Source organism: Anthonomus grandis, chromosome 22, assembly GCF_022605725.1.
Source record: "Anthonomus grandis grandis chromosome 22, icAntGran1.3, whole genome shotgun sequence".
Classification (NCBI taxonomy): Eukaryota; Metazoa; Arthropoda; class Insecta; order Coleoptera; family Curculionidae; genus Anthonomus; species Anthonomus grandis.
Window position 1 is genome coordinate 32,357,754 of NC_065567.1, and position 22,249 is coordinate 32,380,002.

The following is a 22,249-nucleotide window of genomic DNA, read 5'->3' on the forward strand; positions in this document are numbered from 1 at the left end:
TTCTTATAATGGTTATGATTATAGATCAACTACCATAGAAGTTATTAGCGATTTTTGTTTCGGAACTCCGGTAAAGAGGACGTGTTGTCTTACAACTTCGTTATTTCCAGTCGTATTGGATTAGGGCTTTAATAGCTATTATTAACATTTTAGAGCATATCATTTTAATTAAAATAAAGCTTATTTGATTATTGTGGCATCAGTATATCAAAAGTTATCAACAAAAAACTGCGAGGTTTATTCTGTAAGGATTTCCTGACGTGAACCAAAATTAAATTAGTTATATCTCACAAACGATTGATCTGGTTCAAATAATCTTAGCAGAATTATGTTGATTGTGACACATTTTTTAACTTTTCTTATAATGCTCATGATCTTAGGTCAACTGCCAATGAAGTTATTAGTGAGTTTTGTGTTGCATGTTGAAGGGAATGTCTTGCTTAACAACTTTGATATTTTCAACTGTATTAGGTATAGAGCTTTAGTAGCTATTATCAGCATTTTATAGCAAATCAATATTAATCAAATAAAGCTTATTTAATTATCGTGGCATTAGTATATCAATAGTTATCAACCAAAGACTGCGACCTTTACCTGGTAAGGGTTTGCTGACGTGAACCATCATTAAATTGATTATATCTCAAAAATGATTGATCAGATTAAAATAATTTTAACAGAAATGAGTTCACTATGACACACTTTTTAACTTTACTTATAATGCTTATGATCGTAAATCAACCGTGAAAGAAGTTATTAGTGATTTTTGTGTCGCAACTCTGTTGAAATGAATGTCTTGCTTAACAGCTTTGATATTTCTACTCGCATTGGGTACAGAGTTTTACTAGCTATTAGCAATTAGATTTTCTTGCAGGATCAACATGTCAAAAGTTATCAACCAAAGACTACGAACTTTATCCAATAAGAATTAACAGAAATGAACCAAAAGTAAATTGGTTGTATCTCTTAAACAGTGTTACAGTAACAATAATTTCAATCAATAGAAAAAGGTTGATAAAAAAAATACTCCATATATTTCCATACATTGCTTTTTATTTACTCTTCATAATAATCAGTAAGATAAACATTAATAACTTATTTAAAGATTTCTAAAGTAATAGGTTTATGTTAATATTATACCTAATCATATATTACAGATTGAATGTGTATTTTTTAACAATACTGTTTAAGTTAATCGTTGATTCAAATGTTTTAATGATTAACAAAGGATTTATCGTCATAAAAAGGGTTAAATTTAAATTCGGCAAAGATTGAATTAAATATCCATGTGATATAAAACAAATAACCCTATTCTCCTTAATGTGTACATTTTATCCTAAACGGGATCACGTTATTAACCCTACAACCACACTGTACATTAACTATTTACATAAATATTTACATCGAAATGACTAGATTTAAAAGATATTTTTATTCATCACATAATTGCAAAAATATTTATATAACATTCACAAAAAAATGTAATTAGACCATATTGATACTGAGTCATTAAAAACGCGGATGAAGATTTTTACTTGTTATGGCATATTTTGTTTGGAAAAATCCACACGCATTTTTACTTTATTTTCTTTCAAAGTCACCCTCTGTAGAACTGAAAATATAGGGACTAAAGGAAAACTCGTGAGTACAGTACGAACATTCTAGTAGAGGGCATAAATGCGCAAAACGTCAAAACTCGTCTGTTACGCTGATGTGGAGTTATGTTTCTATGCAAATTTAACACATTAATGCATTGGTTTAGACTTAGTCCGTCGGCGCAGTAGAATTATTTTTTTATTCTGCGCAATTTCAGCATTTAATTACTACAGTGTATCAATTGAATCTAAGCTATCACTTTAAGGTCTGAAAATGTGTGATCAGGAAATTAATTTAATAGCTAAGCAGCACATGTCCTTCAGTACGTAAAAGTACTAAATAACAATTTGTACGTTGTCAAAAAAATTAACTGATTAAGAAATATGATTTAAGCGACCTCTAGGTCCGAAGAGTCTTCGTCACTAAATTGTTGTGTTGTCGGGGGTGCTAAGATCCTTTGGGATTCTAAGTTGGACCGTGAGTCTTCTTCTTGCATTTTTCTCAGTCTTTCTTGTTCCTCCCTCTTTTGTTTTCGCCATTTCGCTCGGCGGTTTTTAAACCACACCTGAAACAATATATACACTACTTTTAATTTTTTTTAAATGATGAGACCTTAAGACATTTTTATTCAAAAATCGTATGTGGTTGAAAATTTTGATAAAAATAAATATTTGAATAAATAAATGCGAAAACCCTTGCAACGAGGAAAATCCCACAAATTATGTTTACTCTTGAACATAAACCCAGAACAATGTGCCCGATTTGCAGTTTCATTATTCATATATGATTAGTTCATACGGCGGTTTCGCAGCAGCAATCCGCCCCCGTTCCGTTTGCCTTTTCCCCTCAAAAATAATCCTTCGCCGAATAATATACTCCCGCTTCCCGATATAACCTAAAACAAACAGAGAAATTGTGTTTATTAATGCGATGATATGGGTTGTTCCCGATGTGGATTTAACTGCCAATTCCAAATTGAACAATGGGGCGGTATTAAATATGTTATTGTTAGAGACTAAAGGCTGGATGGCTCCCTCCTAAATTCCTTCTTAACTTGAACTAAATTGAGTGTTTATTTACTTTAAAAACGGCCGACGGAGTGAGAGAGTGATATTCTTTAAGGCTCTTCATGGTAAAGCCTGTTAAGAAGGCTTAGGGGGTGAGGCTTGAGGTTCAGCCTGTTTTCATTGATAATAGTTTAGCCACTTAATTTAATGAATGATATCGGAATACTTACGTGTAAGGACCAAAAACTTCTATGGATTATTTTAGGTTAATATTAATTAAATTTGATTAGATCTTTATTTGGTTATTTGATTATTTGAAAATTTTAGTTACAAAATATCATTGCATTGAAACTCAACGTAAATTGAATTGTGATGCATAATTTAAATGGCTCTGATGCGCACTTTATCATTAAATATTTTGTGGTGTAAGTGTTTTTTTGCTGTGTAACTTGTTATAAAAATTTTATTTAAAATGTATTACTTATCCGAAAATCTGTTAAATATTAGGATAAAAGCTAGCAATAAATAAAAGCCCAAAAAAATGGTTTTACATAACTTGGATGCTCGTTTAAGAAAAAAAATTTAGCATAATTTTAAAGCGCTTCATGTGCACTTTATTAATAAAATTTTGGTATTAAATATTGATAGGGTAACTCATCATAAAATTAAATTACAAAATCCTCTACACTCAAGCAAGGTAAATATTTTTAGCAATACTCTTATTTAGCACGCTCTTAATTGTTCAAAACAGCTAAAAGCCTATCTAGTATCAAGCTGTTCAATGTGTTTAGCAAACATTAATTTATCATCAGCAAAAAATTCTCTATTATTTATTTATTTATTCAGTAATGTATTACAATTTGTGACACTAATATGCTATGGACCCAAACATGCATTATCCATACTTGAAATTTTAGATATTTCTCTTTGAAACCAATTAAAAGAAAATGGTTACATTATCACACCATGCTTTAACAATTGCCAAATTCTGAGGAGATGTGAATCTGTGCAATTCGAGACCATAGTGTCATCAGTAAATGATTTGCATCATCCATACTTCGGTCCTTTATATATACTAAAACCAACAGCGGACTAAGTATAGAAATCTGAGACACACCCGCAGTGACACCCAATTCTGAGTTACACCCACTAAAACGCACCCTCTGACACCTATTAGTTAATAAGGATTCTATCCATCTCAGTACAAAACCTCAACAGCTCATTTTCAAGAAAAAGGTTTGATATGACTTTGGGAGTCATTAGGGAATAGTAGGAAAAAAATACCAAATAGAGGTTGCTGGCATAACTTAAATGGCTATGATTTACACTTCCATATTTGTTTAATTTTTTATTGTAAAATATTATTTACACATATTCAAGGTGCTATTTAAAGAAAATGCGTTAAAATTAAATATTTTAAGACACAGACCGTCGCATTAGGTTGATTATAAAATAAATATTGAACTTTTTAGGTTAAAAATCCGAGAAAAAAATTACGTTGCTTTATATGATACACATTTAATAATCATTTTTTGTTTAATGATTATTGGGGTCCCTACATTCATAAAAGCCACTACATAGCCTAAAGCCTTTGACCCTTGTTAAGGTACATAAGTGTGCCAATGAGTTCCAAACAATAAAATTATAAGATAATTAAATTTTAAAGTGCACAATAGCCATTTAAGTTATGCCTTATCAGAGAAAATTTGTCTTTGGTATAAATAATTTCTAGCATAACTTAAATGGCTATGATGCACACTTTTAACTAAACTAATTTTAGTTCTTAAATATTATGTATATATATTTAAGCTGCGATATAAAGAAAACGCGTTGAAAATTAAACGTTTTAAGATCCAGGCCGTCGGGTTAGGGTGATTATAAAATAAGTATTAAATGAATTAAATTTTTTAGTTAAAAAATCCCAAAAAGAAATGACTTTGCATGATATGATGCACATTTAATAATAATTATTTGTTTAATGATCATTGGCGTCCCCAAGTAGCCGTAAACCTTTCACTTGTGTAAGATACAACTTAGATAATACTTTGGTACAAACAATTTCTGGCATAACTATCACGGCTATGATACACACTTCTAACTAATTAATTTTAGTTATAAAATATTATTTTTATATATTCAAGGAGCCATATAAAGAAAACGTTTTAAAAATTACATATATTAAGATACAGTCCGTCGGATTAGGGTGATTATAAAATAAATATTAATTTTTTTAGATTAAATTAGTCCCTAGATTTTTAAGAGCCACTATGTCGGCTTAAACCTTTCACCCTTAATAAGATAAGTGCGCCAATGAGTTCCAAACAATTAAATTTTAATATCTATTTAAGTTATGCCTTATGATATTTTTCAGGTTATGAATTATATTACACTTAGTCAAGAGAAAATTTGTCTTTATTATATACAATTTCTGGCATAACTTAAATGGTTATGATGCACACTTCTAAATAACTAATTTTAGTAAAAAAATACATATTCAAGGTGCCATATAAAAAACACGCGTTAACAATTAAACGTTTTAAGATCCAGGCCATCAGATTACGTTGACTATTCACTAAATCTTAAATTAACTACAATTTGTAGGTTAAAAATCCGAAGAAAAAATTACGTGGTATGATACACATTTAATAATAATTTTTTGTTTATTGATCATTGGCATCCCTAGATTCACGAGAGCCTCTACGTAATTAAAATTTTTTTCCAGTCTTTTCTTATGACTTTCTTCTATTTGTTTCTAAATTTTTAAGTCTAGTTGCTCATTAAATATAATTTAAATAAAGCACCCTATATTTACCAACAGGGATTTGTTAAAATATCTGTTAAAGAAAAAAGTTCATTGGCTCTTTTAGGTCACAGGATATTAAGTAAAATTCATAACTTAAATGGATATAAAGCACAATTTTTAAAAAAAATCCTTTGGTTTAATTTTTTTTTAATTATGGAGTTTTAAAATTAAATATTTGGGTTTTTTAACTATATCTTAATTAGCCACTTTTGCTTTGAATAAACTAATTAGTATAATATAAAGATAAAACTAATAAGTAAAATTAAATTACTTTTTAATAATTAATTTACTTATTGATCTGATGAAGCCTATAAGTAAAAACAGGTGTATCACCACTGCACTTCGTGTACAATATGTATTTACTATACATAAAATTTAAAAACTTAAGTAACCAAAAAGTAGCAAACTTCTACAGCAAGTCAGTCCACAAAAGAAAAATGAACTTCATGTCCATTTACGTTATGCCTTATGATATTTTTCGGGCTCTAAATTATATTATACTTAGTCACTGTTTAGTATAAACAAAATTTAAAAACTTCAAGTAAGTAATTTCAATAAAGTGAGCATCATAAGCAATAAAATTATGCCAACGATTTCATTGTTTTTCACCATTTTGGATTTTCAATCACAAAAGCGCTTTGCCACATCCGACTGTCGACATTTTATTGAAACAAAGGCCCCTCGAACAATATTGTACGCAGGTGTATTTCCGGAAGAGCGGATTGATAACGTATATCTCATGCCTCGCATTGTAATGAGAAGTGAGTAAATTGGAATTATTTTTGGCTGGATGGCTGGTAAATCGCGCCTCACAGCGTCACATCAAAGACAAAAGTCGGGACTTATTATCGTTATAAAACTGAGCTAAAACTCGCCTTTGACGTTACCGTGAGCAATATAATTGGTATTATTTGCTTTAGAGCAGAAAGCTGACAATATTAACAAGCGACAGCCGTAGTAAACAAGTGAAATGAAATGCTTTTGAACACTTGATGCTTTATACCGGTAAACAAAATGGAGGTATAAAAAGACGGCTAACGTTTATTCCTTTTATATTTGTATTTAACTAATCCTTTATATATACAATAATTCTTTTAATTCAAAACATCAATTGTTATCTACGTGTTATTAGTTTCTAATTGGTCCAGGAATTTTATATAAATGATATAAATGTAGTGTATATTTATTTTATATAACAGAATTATATGCAGAACAAAAAAGCTTAAAAATATAGTAATATTTTTAATTCCTAAAAAATTAAAGAAAAATGCATAACCAAAAAGGATATGACTATCATTTTTTTAAAATATATTTGTTTTTTTAATTATAATTCGGACATTTTTTGGCATCTCTTGGATTTTTCTTGGATAGAACTGAGAAAGCTTAAGAGAAAACCAATTTTTTGGCATTTCCTAATTTACTTCAGTAATTGCTATAATTTCTAAAAAATTGATTAAAAAATGCATAACCAAAAAGTATATGACTGTCATTTTCTTAAAAATACTTAACGGTACTTAAGGAATATTTTTTTGGGACATTTTCTGGATTTATTTAGACAATATTTAATAAATTACATAAAATCAGATTAAGCGGGAAATATATTTAAAAAAATGTAAAACAATAACATCCAAACGAACAACATATTCGAAGTGCATAACCATAATGGATGTGGCTGTCATTTTCTTAAAATTGGTTTATTCTTTAAATAAAAAAGGGATATGGGTCATAAATATACAATTTTTTTAAATCCTAATATGGCCTAATCCTACTACCTCGGTATGGATTCTTATTATAAATGTATCATAATATTAATTCATAATACCTTGCTGATTGACCGTGGCATTATTTTAAATTAATCCACTAATTCGTAAAAGAACAAAATGGTTTTCCCCCGTTTTGTTGATTTTCGTTTTTAGGAAAAATTGATCTGTTTCCTTATTTCCTGGCATAATATTTAAATTTAAGGAAATGGCTCCGGCGGGAAATCCATCCAAGTCCCCGTAAAATAAATACAGGCAAAGCAGTTTAGTTAGTTTAGCAAATGGGGCGAGTGTTTTCGTAAGAGACTGCGGCCTCAGTATCTGTGCTAGACGGATATCAAGCCTTGATTTAAACGGGATAAAATTATAAAATAACCATCTCCACGATAAAATCGAGAATAACAATCTTTACAGATATTTTCGATTCGGCTGTTTTTCTTTCCATGTTGAAATTATGTAAATCTTGCCGAAGTTTTCTAACGGAATAAGTTAGCCTACGGTGTTTTAGTTTCCGCTTTTTAAACACGTTTTGGAACCGACCGAACCAGGTACGCTTTTAATGTAATCAAGAGATACCAAAATTAGGTCATTATCCTTAAAATGAATTTAAAATTACCGGAAAAAAATTTATTATTTGTTATAGCAGGTTATAGATAAATGCAATGTATATATGGTTAAATGCACGTAGGGATACAACAAAAAAAATACGCTTTTTAAATCAGTTCATTAAAAATTTTATTATTTAATAGAAATGCCTATATAAGAAGTGCCAGTCATGTAAATTATAGTTATGCATTTTAAAGACTATTCTTGTCCTTATAAATCCAATGCCAGAAAACGTCCAATATATAACTTGTCAAAAAAATTACCTATTTAACGCTTATGTACCTTAAATTTAAGAACATGCTCATATTAAAATGACAATAATATGCATTTTTATTATGCATTTAAATTTAAAACTATAATCTCTTTTCTGTGAAACTTATTTTTTTTTTTAAGAATCAGATTTTATATATTTTTTTAAATTAAAACAAATATCCAGGTATAAAAATTTTAAAAACTATATATTTTATATATAAAAAATGACAGTCATATCCATTTTTGTTATATATTTAAATTTACAACTATAACCTCTGCTTTGTGAAATTTTTAATTATTTTCTTTAAGCAGACGAAGGCTTATTATATTTTTTAAAATTAAAGAAAAATGTCAATATAGATCCAGGACATCTCAGAAAAAGTCTCAAGTGAAATTTATTAAAAAAACTATATATATTATTAAAAGAACAAATTCATATTAAAACAACAGTCATATCAATTGTGAATATTTACTTAAATCTAAAAATATAATCTCTTTTCTGTCAAACTTAAACTTATTTCTTTCAAGCAGAATAAAAATTAAAAAACGTCAAGGTAGATTTATGAAATGCGAGAAACTGTCTCAAATATAGTTTATTACAAAAAACTTAATATATATGAGCTTTACGTCATGTTATTTAAAGAACAAACTTATATAAAAAGTGATAGTCAGATCCACTTTGGTTATGCATTTTAAATTTGTATGTATGTATATTCGCTATTCTACCAAAATTTTTAATGTGGTGTTTTTTTCTAATTGCATTTAATATTAAGAATGTACGATAGATGTGTGCAAATGACACTTAAATCCAGTTTGGTTGTATCACTTATAATCTATACATTGATCATTTGAGTATAAGAATAAGGCAGAAACAAAGTTTTTTAAAACTTAATCTTTTGACAAATTGTTACTTTATTACTAGATTTCCCAAATATTTACCCCAGTTCATCCCTCTGCAATTATGATATTTTCACATAAAGTTCAAAAAGTTCTTATATACCAACAAAATATTACTGGAAGCCACGACGAAACGCGTCTTTATAAAATCAAATTCTAACGTTCATTTACAATTGTAAAAATTTATTCACTAACCGGAAACAAAAGTGAATAAAATCGCCATTCCAGCAATGACCGAGGGGCTTTAAAAACCGGCTTATTGTTTACCATTGGACTATGAAATCCTGGAGTGCCTTTGTGCCTTCGAGCACAGAAAAGGTTCGCATTGTCTCTGAACTTAAGATAAATGAATTCCGAATATGGGTAAAATCAATCAAACATCCAGACGTTTGTTGTAAACTCGGGATTGAGATTTGTTAAAACAACCAGTTGGCGAAGATTAAATTTTAATTTTTGAAATTTTGGATATCCATATGATAAAATATAGATAATAAAAATCTGTTCAAATAGAGTTCTAAGGCCTGGTCTGTGTTTTCATTAGATAATATGAAGCAGATATTCATATGATATTTCTCAAAGTTCATAGTGTCACTGGTGAAGCTCAATAAGCAAAATGAAGACGACCAAACTAGTGTTCAAAATATTAGGATCATTTCTAGTAATACATTAAAATAGAGCAAAATACCGAGCAATTCTAGTGAGAATGTTTTAGATAATAAAGAAAGGAAAATTTAAATTTTCGAAAATCAAGGCGACAAAATACTGTACTCTACTTGTTGTTTTTTTGACTAAATTTCTATATTTTAAAATCCACATATTGTTTTTATACTTAATTACTGTTTTTATTTCATGTTTTGTTATTTACATCTTATTATTTTTTATTACGCGATACCTTACATTCGTCAGATTAATTAGGGCTTAAGCTAATTTTAGTTTTATTATTCCTACAATCCTCGACACAGTTCTTATATCTTACCTACTAATACTACTACTGGAATTATGTGAGAAATGAAAATATGATTAAAATGCATACACTAAAAATCCAGAAATTGACATTTTTCTCATTGGAGTGCCTGGAAGAAATAAAATAATTTAGTGACTTCTGATCTCTTACTCTGATGTCCTACTAACAAGTGAATATCTTTAGCTTAAAATATTACAATTCTAATGCTACCGCTGGAACCAGGTGATATTTCATTATAAACATGTATCCTACTACTAAGTACCATGGATGTTTTAAAAAAATAAAAGTATTTCTACGTCTGAATATTTACAACGTATTAAATGAATATTTTTTCAAAGGTTTTTGATAATGGCATGATAAATAATTATTATTTTACCTTAAGAACGAACTACAGACTCAATACACTAATAACTAAATACGATTTTTTTAGATTTAGCATTGACATGCGTCATTCAGAATGTGGTTCGTTATTCACCGTTGTTTTACACATTTTGAAAACTCTGCTTGTACTTTTAGCGTTAATACACAACGAGCAGCTAAATAAACTAAAATCTAATTGTGTATATGTTTGTTAAAATTATGAAATTATTGAATTTTCTGTCCTAAAATTGTCATAAAAATATTGTGGTGCCAAATAGCGTTAATCGCTTTTTTTAAATAATTTAAAATAGATCAAGCATTGCAAAAGCAATTTTAATGTTTTTTTTAGAAATTCATATTTTCAACATTGGACAATAATAAGAATACAAATGAATATCCTAAACCTGTAATCCATTGGATTTCGAAAATTGGCTGTCCAATTAATGCTTGTACTTGGACATAATTGGACTAATTATGGTCCAATTAATGTCTATTGGACAAAAGATGCTATCTGGGATAGAATTCCAAAGTCAGGATTACTTTTAAGGAAAGTATACAAACTTAAGTTTTTTAATTGTAAGGGAATTTCTTATAAGGGAATAATTAGCATGTTAGTTGTAGAAAATTAAGAAAAACTTTAAATTTAATTAGGAGTTTTTCCTCATGTTCTCGAAAACTATTGGAAAGATGGAAAATTTTTTTAGTAGGTAAAAAATTTGAATTTTTTTGTACAAGTTGATAAATCGCTCAAAAAGCTTCAAAATAGTCCTATGAAATATTTTTGAAAAATGTACCAGAAAATGTATACAAATTTTCCCAAAAAAAAATTTCCTCTAAAAATCAAAAAAAAAAAACCCATGGGAAAATCTTCATAATTTTGGTTTTTATTTTTTTTTTTTGAAAAGCTATTGGCTGAAGAAAAAAATTGTTAAAACAACCGTGGCTTGGATTGTCAATGCGCATTAAATGCAATAGAAAAAGATGTTTTCAAGAAAATTAGGAAAAACATCTTTGTCGGAGTTTTTTCTTATTTTCTCGAAAATAATTGGGAATATGGAAATTTTTCCTTTTCCATGGTATTCCTAATCAAAAACAAAACAAATGATAAAGAATAATATTTAGTCGTAAGCCTCAAAATAAAAAAGTTATGAAGGATTTTAAAAAATTGGTAAATTTGTAGGCAAAAAATTTGAAAATTAAAAATCCTGAGAATTTTTAATGTTTTTTTTATAAATTGATTCGCTTAAACAACTTTAGAAAAGATTTGAAAAATGTACCAGAAAAAAGTTATACAAAATTTTCCCAAAAACGTCTTCATGTAAAAATCCAAACAGGTATCCATGGAAAATGTTCATAATTTTGGTTTTTATTTTTTTTCTGAAAAACTATTGGCTGAAGAAAAAAATTGTTAAAACAACTGTTGCTTGGATTGTCAATGCCCATTAAACGCAATAAAAAAATATTTTTTTTTAAGTCCGACAGTTTTCAAAAAAATTGGAAAAACTTCTTAGGAGTTTTTTCTTATTTTCTCGAAAATAATTGGGAATATGGAAAATTTTCTTTTTCCATGGTATTCCTAATCAAAAATAAAACAAATGATAAAAAATAATATGTAGTGGTAAGCCCCAAAATAAAGAAGTTATGAAGGATTTTAAAAAATTGGTAAATTATTCAATTGGTAAATAATTTCAAGTGCTGTCGGTATGGTCATTTACTGAAAGAGTGTAAAGAAAATAAAGTGCGTGCAAAGTGTAGTGGACCCCATGATGTCAAAGAATGTAATGTAAGTAGCGTTAAGTGTATCAATTGTGTAGTATCTAATGAAAAGTATGGTCTTAGGCTAAACGTCAATCACGTTTCTTGGGATGTAACTAGTTGTGATTCCTATAAGCGAATTGAAGAGTTACAAAGGAATAAATATATTAAGTAGCAATTAGACCTAAATATTGCACTTAATACCAACATTGTTTATTTTAATTGCCACGGTTATCTAAACAACAAAGATAACATTATTTTACTAGTAAATGACTGGAGGCCTAAGATCTTGCTTTTGAGTGAGACTCACGTAACGCCGGTTATTGAGCCATGTGAGTTGATTATTGATGGGTACAATTTGGAGCAATGCACTAGTAACAACAGTAGAACAGGTGGGGGTCTTGGCCCTTATTAGAAGCGATATTAGATATAAGGTGGGGTCTGTATTGTCTATTGATGATTATGTCTGGTTGTTGTCTTTTAAGCTATCTATGGGTGGAGGTAAATATTTGTGCTGTTTTGTACCATTCGCCTCAGAAACAAGATGCCAAATTTATAGAGTTTTTTGGGGGAAATTTAGAGCAAGTTAGTGGATTTAATTGCACCAACATTATTCTTGGGGATTTTAATTTTGATTTATTAAAAAACAGTTTTTAGAATAGTCCAAAGAAGTCGATTATTTAATTTCAAATGACAAATCTCTTTCGCATAAAGTCAAATATAACATCAAACTCCTAAAATTAGTGACCATTCTATTATATCAATTTCTATAGATCAATCGAAGGAACAGCCAATGGATATACTCGTCGTAAGTTATACTAGGTCTTTTAAAACCTACAAATGCAATAAACTTCAGGAAGAATTGCTTACATGCTATCGGAATAGAAATAGTTCAGATGTTGACTTACTAGCTAATACTACACAGATATTAGAACAATTCTTGACAGTATGTGCCCAAGGATTAAAATTATGCAAAAACAGAAATATGCCGATAAAAAACGGATAACTCAAGATATAAGGGAGCAAATGCAGGAAAGGGATCGATTATATAAAAGGGCTGCCATAGAAAATAACGACAACATTTGAAATGAATATAAGGCTATAAGAAATACCATAGTAAGCAAGATAAGAGTAGAAAAGAATATATTTTTTGCGAATACCATAGATCTAAATAAAAATAATCAAAAAGAACTCTGGAAAAATCTGAAGACGCTTTTGCCAGGAAAAAACCAAAACATGCCTAATGAAATAAAGTTTGAAAATGAAATCATTACACAGGAGGATGATATTGCACATAGATTTAATAATTATTTTGTGAATAGCATTGATCTTATTTTTGCAGATATTCCACCAGCAGCAAATGGTCAAACATATTTCATTGAACCACCTTCAGTCCAGAATACCTTGACACAATTTAATAAAGTTTCGATGACTAAAATGAAGGAAAGACTTAAAAATCTAAAAAACGTTGGTGGTGGGGAGAGTGGCATCTCTAAGCAGGTTCTTTGCGATATTGCTTATGTTGTGGGTGATCGTCTTTTGGATATTATCAATACATCCTTAAGTACTAGGGTTTTTCCGCTATTATAACTAAACTATCATATAGTTGCCTGGTTTACAAGCTTCTTGTCAGGCCAGACTCAGCAGGTTAGATTGAGTAGTGCTAGATCCAGCAATATCAATATATGTTCTGGTGTACCTCAGGGTGGACACTGCACACCATTGCTCTTTAACATTTTCATTAATGATATAGCTACATGTTTTGAAAATAGTGCCTTTTTATTGTTTGAAGATGACCTTAAATTTTATAGAGTAATCCAGACTCCCAAAGACCAAATTTTGTTACAGAATGACCCGAATAGGCTAAATGATTGGTGTGTCAACAATATCTTATTCTTAAACATAAAGAAATATAATTATATTAGTTTTCACAAAAGAAGTAAAAAAGTTGTAACATCATACAATATAGAGGGAAGCCCTGTTCAGTATTCTGATACATTCAAAGATCTTGGCATTTATTTTGACGATCATTTAAATTTTAATATACATATAAATAATATAGTGGTTAGGTCCTCCAGGGTTCTGGGTTTTGTTCAGTGTAACTGTAGAGAGCTATCAGTCGAGACCTGTAAGAGAGTGTACATGTCTTTGGTGGTTTCCTTATTGGAGTATGGCTCAATGATATGGTCCCCCTATTACATGAACAGCTGTCTGGCCCTTGAAAGGATTCAGAATAAGCTTTTAAGATTTTGTCTATTTAAATTATATTTGGAAATACCAAACGATCATGTTTATGATGATGCACGGAAAGTGCTGGCTATGACAACATTGAGAGAAAGGCGTATTCGTGGTGATTTAACCTTTGTATTTAAGCTTTTTAATGGTCTGATTGTATGCCCCGACCTTCTCGGTAGAATTAGCTTCAATGTCCCCTCAAGACTCTTGAGACGAAACCGACTATTTGCTTTGCATTTTCACAGTACCAACTATGCCACTCACTCCCCTATCGAAAGAACCTTAAATAATATCAACCATGAGGATATTGAAGTTGTGGGCATTGGCTTGTCTAGTTTTAGGAATCAAATTAGAGAGATTGTGTAAACTCTTCTGTTGATTTTATGTTGGTTTGCCTGTAAAAACATATTTGTATTTTAGCTACGTTTTAGCTAAGTTAAGTATAGTTAGGTGTAACTATTGAACTAATTGAACTTTGTAATATTGTTTTTTTTTGTAATGGGGTTGATCCCGTCTATTAAATAAATAAATAAATCACAAAATAAATAAGTTATAGAGAATTTTAAAAAATTCGTAAATTTATAGGTAAAAAATTTGAAAAAAAAAATTTCTGAGAAATTTTAATTTTTTTCATAAATTGACTAATCGCTCAAACAGCTTCAAAAAAGATTTGAGAAATGTACCAGAAAAAAGTTATACAAAATTTTCCCAAAAACGTCTTCCTCTTAAAATCCAAAGGGGTACCAAAATGTTCATAATTTAGGTTTTTATTTTTTTCTAAAAAACTATTGGTTGGAGAAAAAAATTGATATGTCGATGTGAATCAGATACAATAGAAAAATAATTTTTAAGTTTTCCAGACAATTGGGAAAAGCCTCTGGGGCGCTTTTTTATTTTTTTCAAAAACTATTAAAGGTATGTAAAAAAATCTTTTAGCAATGTATTCCTAATCATAAACAATAACATTTAGCTCTAATTTAAAAAAAAATAAAAGAGTTATGGAGGATTTTTGAAAAATTTGAAATGCACAAAAAATATCTGTCACTACTACTTAGTTAATCTCGGTTATAACACTGCGATGTAAATTATTACTAGACCGGAGCTCTTTACATGAGCCACGGTCTTCATCAAAGGGTTCGTTCATTGCGCATCCAAATTTCATCGATCACTTAGATATGGTTGTAGTAAGTTTTTTATTAATAAAAGATTATATTTTAGTACATTAAATGGGAAAATCTAATAAGGCTCTAGCATACGATGTATAACATAAAAGGCCGCCCAGTTTGGCCGCTTTAATTCAATTAAGTTGATCGGCCGGTGCGCTTGTTCAGCCGGCGATGCGAGCCACCCCTTCGCACCCCCCCGAACGCTGCCTTGCAACCACTGCTATTTTAGCATCGCCAGTCAGATTATTCTATTACCGCGTATCAACATCAGTCCGGGCTAATTTTGTTTATTCTCAAAACATTCCATTGTTTCAAGTAGATCAAAAATTCAACGCAATGTTAATTATTACGGACGCCGGAAAGAGTCTACCGCTGCCGCTGCTACACCGTTATCGCCCGGCATTAAGGCCGCCCCGGGCTACGGCTCGACTCCCGACGCTCAGGACCCAGGAAATAAAATTCCAGCAAAAAAAAAACTGGGGGTTTATTAGTTAAATGTCGCTGTAGGCGGGGAAATGCGAAAATAAATTATTTATAAATACTGCCTTTAAATTATTAAATGAATAAGCGGTTTTTGTTAGGAAAATATATTTAAGGTATTTTGTTTGCGATTAAATATTATTTAGTTTGACTACTTGCCATTATTTACAAAAACTTTCTAGTTATTTATATTTTATAAACCATTTTGAACCATATCAACATGAGGAAATTTAACGTTGCGTTTTTGAACGTTGATCCAACCATCACACAGGGCGTCGATACGTGGACAAAAATAAAAAACATAATAAACTGTCTTTTTGTCAAGACAATATGATAAAGAAATGCCAAACAATTGCATGCCCGTCACCACCAGAGTTACAAATATTTATCAAAATTCGGAGTTAAATATACTTTAAATTGATACCATTCGAGGTATAAAAGGTTTAAAAAAAAATTATTGACATGTGAATTTTTTTTCCGCATTCTTTTCATCAACACAGATATCCTGGGCCAACTGTATTTATTGTTATACCTGCTTAGTTATTTGTAATTTCTAAGGAAAATAAAGAATTAGATATTGGCAAGCAGGTCAAAGGAAAACAGATATATTTTTAATTAAAAACCTATTGTTTCTATAAAAGTAGACCAGATCTGTGGATATATTCTTTAAGCATCATTTAGATCCTTCGGTATATTATAGTGTATACTTTCTATTTGAGGACAAGCTGTATCTTTAATAAGATTTTAAGTGTAGTTTTTAAGATGTTTTCCATTTTAAATAGACACAACCTCTATTTAATACACATTTTTGCAAGGTCAGTTGCATTATTTAAGGAACAAACTTATATAAAGAAACTGCTAATCATATCCCTTTTAGTTTTAAATTTTAATTTTTTTTTATAATTTTTAAAACAGACTCTTATTTAACATTAAAATAAATTATATTTAGAGACACTTCTCATCAAGATAAAGGTTTATAACAAGAAACAAAATTAAACTCTTAAAGTCAAAATATCATAAATGCAGCAATTATTTGTTGGGTTACGCGTTTCGCGTTATGGCATTATCATGTATTTATGAGACTTTTCCTTTGAGTTCAATTTTTTTTTCAAAGACTCTTTAAGAAAAATGGATGAATAATTCGAATTAAAGTTTCATGGTTCGTCTTCCAAAAACCATCAAAAACTTTATTTTTTTTAAATACAATCCTGATTTTTTGTTTTAAATTTATTGTGATACTTGTTAAGACTGTTAAAATATCTAACATTGTTGTTACATAAATATTTTTTTCAAGGTTAAATGCTTAATTTCTTAGGGAACAATTTTATATAATCATTTTAATTATGCATTTTATTTTTTTTAAACAGAATCTAATTAAATTAATCTTTTAAAAATATCAAACCATCTTCAGGTTTTTTTTCAAATATGACGAATGTATTTTAATTTAGAATTTATTTACTTTTTCTTACTGGTAAAATTACTATAATTATAATAACACATTACATCTGAAATAAATATTTTATATTTAATTTAGTTACTCATTAAGACTGCCTAAATAATTATATACTCAACTCTATCTAACACATTACTATCATCAAGCACTATGGAAACAAATATTCTTTAGGGAACAAATTTATTTATATAAGTGCTTATATACTTATATACCCATTTTGGTTATGCATTTTAATATTTTTTTAAATAGAAGCTGATTTAATATCAAAATAAATTACATGTAAAGCTACTTTTTAACTTGTAGAGGTACACTTGTAACATGATATTATTAAATTTAACTTTCTGTGTTTTATATTCTAGAAATCATCTTCAATTTTATTTGTTGACTCTGTCTTTTTACTTTAAATGTGTATACTTATATGTGTCTAACCCGTTACTGTTGACATAAATAAATTAAGACAATATAAAATAAACTGACACTTCCCTTACAGTTTCTCATCTGAATGAGGAAAACCTTATTATAGACATAAATGTTCACTAATGAACTTTTAGAATGGTGTATTAACAATGGCTTAATGTTTCACCCTCAAAAGTCAGCACTCATTAATTTATCTAAGCGTCGTAAGACCGATATACGATAAGTCCTACTTAATAAGAATGAATGAAAATTGCATAAAAAACATCCGATCTACGAAATTTTTTGGAGTTAGAATACAGATTCAGGTTTACTTTGGTGTTGTTATCACAATAATTATTTAAGTGGAAAATTAGCAAAAACGATCGATTTGGTTTTTTTTCTTCAAAATACCACCCTTCATTGTTATTTAGACTATAGAAATCAATACTGTTAAAATAAATATATACCCAACTACGTATGATCCATTACTACTCGTTCCAGGTCATTAAACCATTCAAATAATTATTAAAATTAATGTCTTTCCAAAGATAAATGCCCTGTTCTTTAGAAAACAAATATATATTAAGATATTGCTAGTCATACCCATTTTGGTTATGCATTTTAATTTTATTATTGATAACTTTTATCATTAATTTTCATTATAGACATAATTATTTTTTAGTATTTATAATAATATATATAAAAAATATATATTATATTCTTTTTTTTTAATATCTTTATAAGTATGGTTTTGATCTTACTTAGTTCGGTGTTTCTCATTGTTGGGCTTTCAAAGTTTAACGTTTGCAGAATTTTTTTATTTTGCTGGGATTTTAGCTTCTTCAGTAGAACTTTGAGCCTTACTATAACTAAATTATGTTACTGCATCTGTTCCAGGATAGGCTCTAGATATTTTAGAATTTTGGTAACGTTCATTAATCAAGATGTAATCAATTTGATTCCAAATCCTTGTGCCAAACCCAAAATCACTAATAATATCTTTTACTTTCCCCTTTTCAATCAATTTCTATTATTTTCGTAATATCACCGTTCTTTGTGCCATCCAAAACTTGTTGAATTTCATTATAGAATCGTACTAGTTCTTCTTAAGTCTTATCGGAAGTGGCGGTGTATACCTAAATGATATTAAATGTTATTTCGGTTTTGTTGGTTTTATCATCATTACTCTAAAGTCAGTTATAAATTCCTGGACAAAATTATAGCACCACTTGATTTTTAAAGATTTTTTTTAATAAAGATAAAAAAATAAGCAAACTTATAAGCATTGTTAACTATGCATTATTAATTAACAAAAACAATTATATTCTATTTAACAAAACGAGATTTAAGTAACCAAATTTAATACAAGGAAAAGCATCGATTTTCACTAACTTCAATTTTGATACAAAAATAAAACAATAGACCCATAATAAATTCTTAATAACGTGTATTGCCACCTCTAGCTGCAATGACCGCTTGAAGTCTTCGCAGCATTCCTCGTATCAAATTATGAAAACTTTCCTGCGGATGTATTCTCACTCCTCACGAGCAGCATGTTCCATGATAAAGCATAAACATAGTTTTTGTCCAGTTCTGCTTTTTATACGAGAAAAGATATTATAACTGTTTTAACTGATATTTATTTTTATTTAAATTCTCTTGACAAAATAATTAGTGGTGCGATAATTTTGTCTATTTAAATTATTAATTAAACTCGCCCTGTCGTATCTATTTGATAGTGAATATTAGCATTAGTATTAATTTAATTTTGTTCAAGGAGTAACTGCAGTTGGTTGTTGAAAAACAAATCAATCAAAAACAATCTCCAAAATAATTTTTATTTTGTGGTTTTTTGACAGAACTGTTTTAATATAGAAGAAAATAATTAAATCCATAAAATATCCAGTAATTCATATATTTGCTCTCTAAAAAACCGTCTCATATGACCGCTAGATGGATTAGAGAAAATTTTCTAAAACCACTCTTATGAACCAAAGTTTCAGTAGATTAGATGACGGAAATGCAAAGGAAAAGGTGGCCTGATCTTGGTACTCAGATAACTCAGATGAAATTTGATAATTGGTCTTTTGAATCACAAAATCAATAAAAACTAAATGTATCTTTATCCTAATAAATTTCTTTTATCCAGCTACTATTCTAGCGAGTCTAAAAAAACAGGATCGGACTGAAAAAAGTGGCCATAATAATAAATCATAAAAACATTGATACACATCAAACACACAAATCAAATTAAAAGTTGGGAAAAATTGTAATGTAAGGCCATGTCTTGTTTATTATATTTAATATTTTAATTCTTTTTACAATCTACGTTTAATTTTGAATTTTTATTAATAAGTTCTTAGTTTTCTCATCTTAATTTAAAATAGTTTATGAATAATGTAAATGCTAATAATCAAAAAATAAATATTAAATAAAAGCCCATAAAATACAAATTTTAAATAAAACCTTTATTACTTTTAATAGCAGTGAGTTTTAAATGCAATTTATTAAAGAATTTTCTGTTAAATATTACAAGTTACTTAAAGGATTTTAATTAAAGTTTAATTCCCAAGAAAACATGTTTTTTTCCAAATAAAAAAAATTGTAAATGAAAATGTTGAAACTATATATATATATATATATATATATATATATATAAATGAATGTGGCAATTATTTTATTTAATTTTATATACATATTAATGCAAATAAATTATTTAAAAAAAATGAAACACCTTATATTTTTAGTTAAATTATATAATAATAATAATAAAAAAATTAATATTTTCGTGCATAATATTAATGGGCACGATCACTCTTTAATTATAACATAATTATAAGCTTATGTAATCGACAAAGCCAATTCGTTCTGTGCATATTTAGACATTATAATGCCCTGTTTATAAAACTTATTAATATTAGGAGACCAAAAAATAATATAATATAATAATATATTTCTGTTTTTGATTCAACTAACTAATTTTGTTGCATAATTTTATTGGTCACCCTTTTCTTAATTAATCAGTTTGCATTAAAAGTTAAATTATATTTAAATATGTAATAATAATAGAACATGAATCCTTTAATTTCAAGAAAAACCGCTGTAATGGATAAGTATGAAAAAATGATAGGTTCCTTGGAATTATCCATAAGTAGCACATAGTTCTATTCCCGATCCATTATATATATATTTTTTTTGGTTGCCTTGCCTTAAGCAAAAACATGGGTCATCAAGTACCACCTTTACCCTTTTCCAAATCTAGAAGAACCCCATTGAACACCTTGATTCTATTACTCTAAAATAAAAGTGTATTAGTTTTGTGCATAACTTTAATGGATGTGGTAATTATTTCTTTAAAATCTACTTATATTAAGAAAAAGTTAAATTATTTTTCATATTTCGAAAAAATTATAATTTTATGTCTTTGATTATATTAATTGATTTTGTGCATATCTCTAAAGGGCACAGGAAGAGTGGTTTCCTTTTTTAGACCTATTTTTATTAAGAAAATAGTCAATTATATAAAAAATAAAGATAAAACTTAATAACTTATATTATTGACTATACTAATGTTAATAATTAATGCTAATAATTCTCCTTCTAAAACCTTAATATAACCTCAAAAGCTCATCTGTTTCATATCAAAACAGAACAGGTTTAATTTTTATGAAATAAATAGAAAAAATACATTTCAAAAATTGGCCAGTTCTACTTTAATATACTTTCCATGTAAGTTTGAAGTTTTTCAGCAAACCTCTTTAATTTAGAAAGATCAGGATTTCGATCTTTAACAATTTTTTTCTAGAAAATCATCCTTATAATATATATAAAAGTTATCCAAAAAGATTGCCCAATCAGTATCTAAGTCATTGATAAAAAAAAATTCCAGTTTATGCTATATAATTGATTTTTCCTGTGTTTGAGATTGGTCTAGAAGTTCTTTGTATGGGTGCATAATTATTATTTAAGTTATTAGTTCCTACAACTCTCTGCTTAATCAGCTATATAACAGTTTTATTTTACCAATTATCAGTCAATTGCTTTAATTTTTTTAATGATTTCCTATATTTAGGATAAAAAAGCTGGTTTTTCCCTAATAATCTAGTCAACCCCTAAATTTTCTAAAACCTTAAAGAACGCTAAAGAACGTTTTATTACCAAAACAGATCTGAAAACGCAACATGAAAATTCGATCAGCCAAGAAAGATATGTGATACCTCACAAGTGAATCGCTTTATTTACATAACGCCGAGTAGCCAAGGGGGGAGTTAATAAAATCTCAGGCACCCCATTATAGCCGTTTTGTGCTCCTCGAAGCCGTATCTCAACCGCATACGCAAATTAGGATGCCGAATAAGTAAACAGAGCTATTCTTCTTTTTAATATAAATATCGATCGAGGAATCCCTATTTTTCAAATCAACTTTAAATACATTAGCGCTGGAAATCCTAACTGTATACAAGCCAATAAAGGAAATCAATTTATCCGCGGGCATTATTTTCCTTTTTTTCTCTTTTTTTGC

The 22,249-nt window shown here is 28.6% G+C and overlaps 1 protein-coding gene across 1 annotated transcript in view; it reads right to left on the reverse strand.

The window, feature by feature from the left end:
* Positions 1 to 1,981: 1,981 nt before the first annotated feature.
* LOC126748460 (homeobox protein goosecoid) overlaps positions 1,982 to 22,249 on the reverse strand; it is a 47,530-nt gene continuing 27,262 nt past the window's right edge. The window contains exon 4 of the mRNA XM_050457715.1: positions 1,982 to 2,158. Within this exon, the coding sequence (XP_050313672.1) occupies positions 1,982 to 2,158 (177 nt within the window). The remainder of the gene's footprint in view (positions 2,159 to 22,249) is intronic.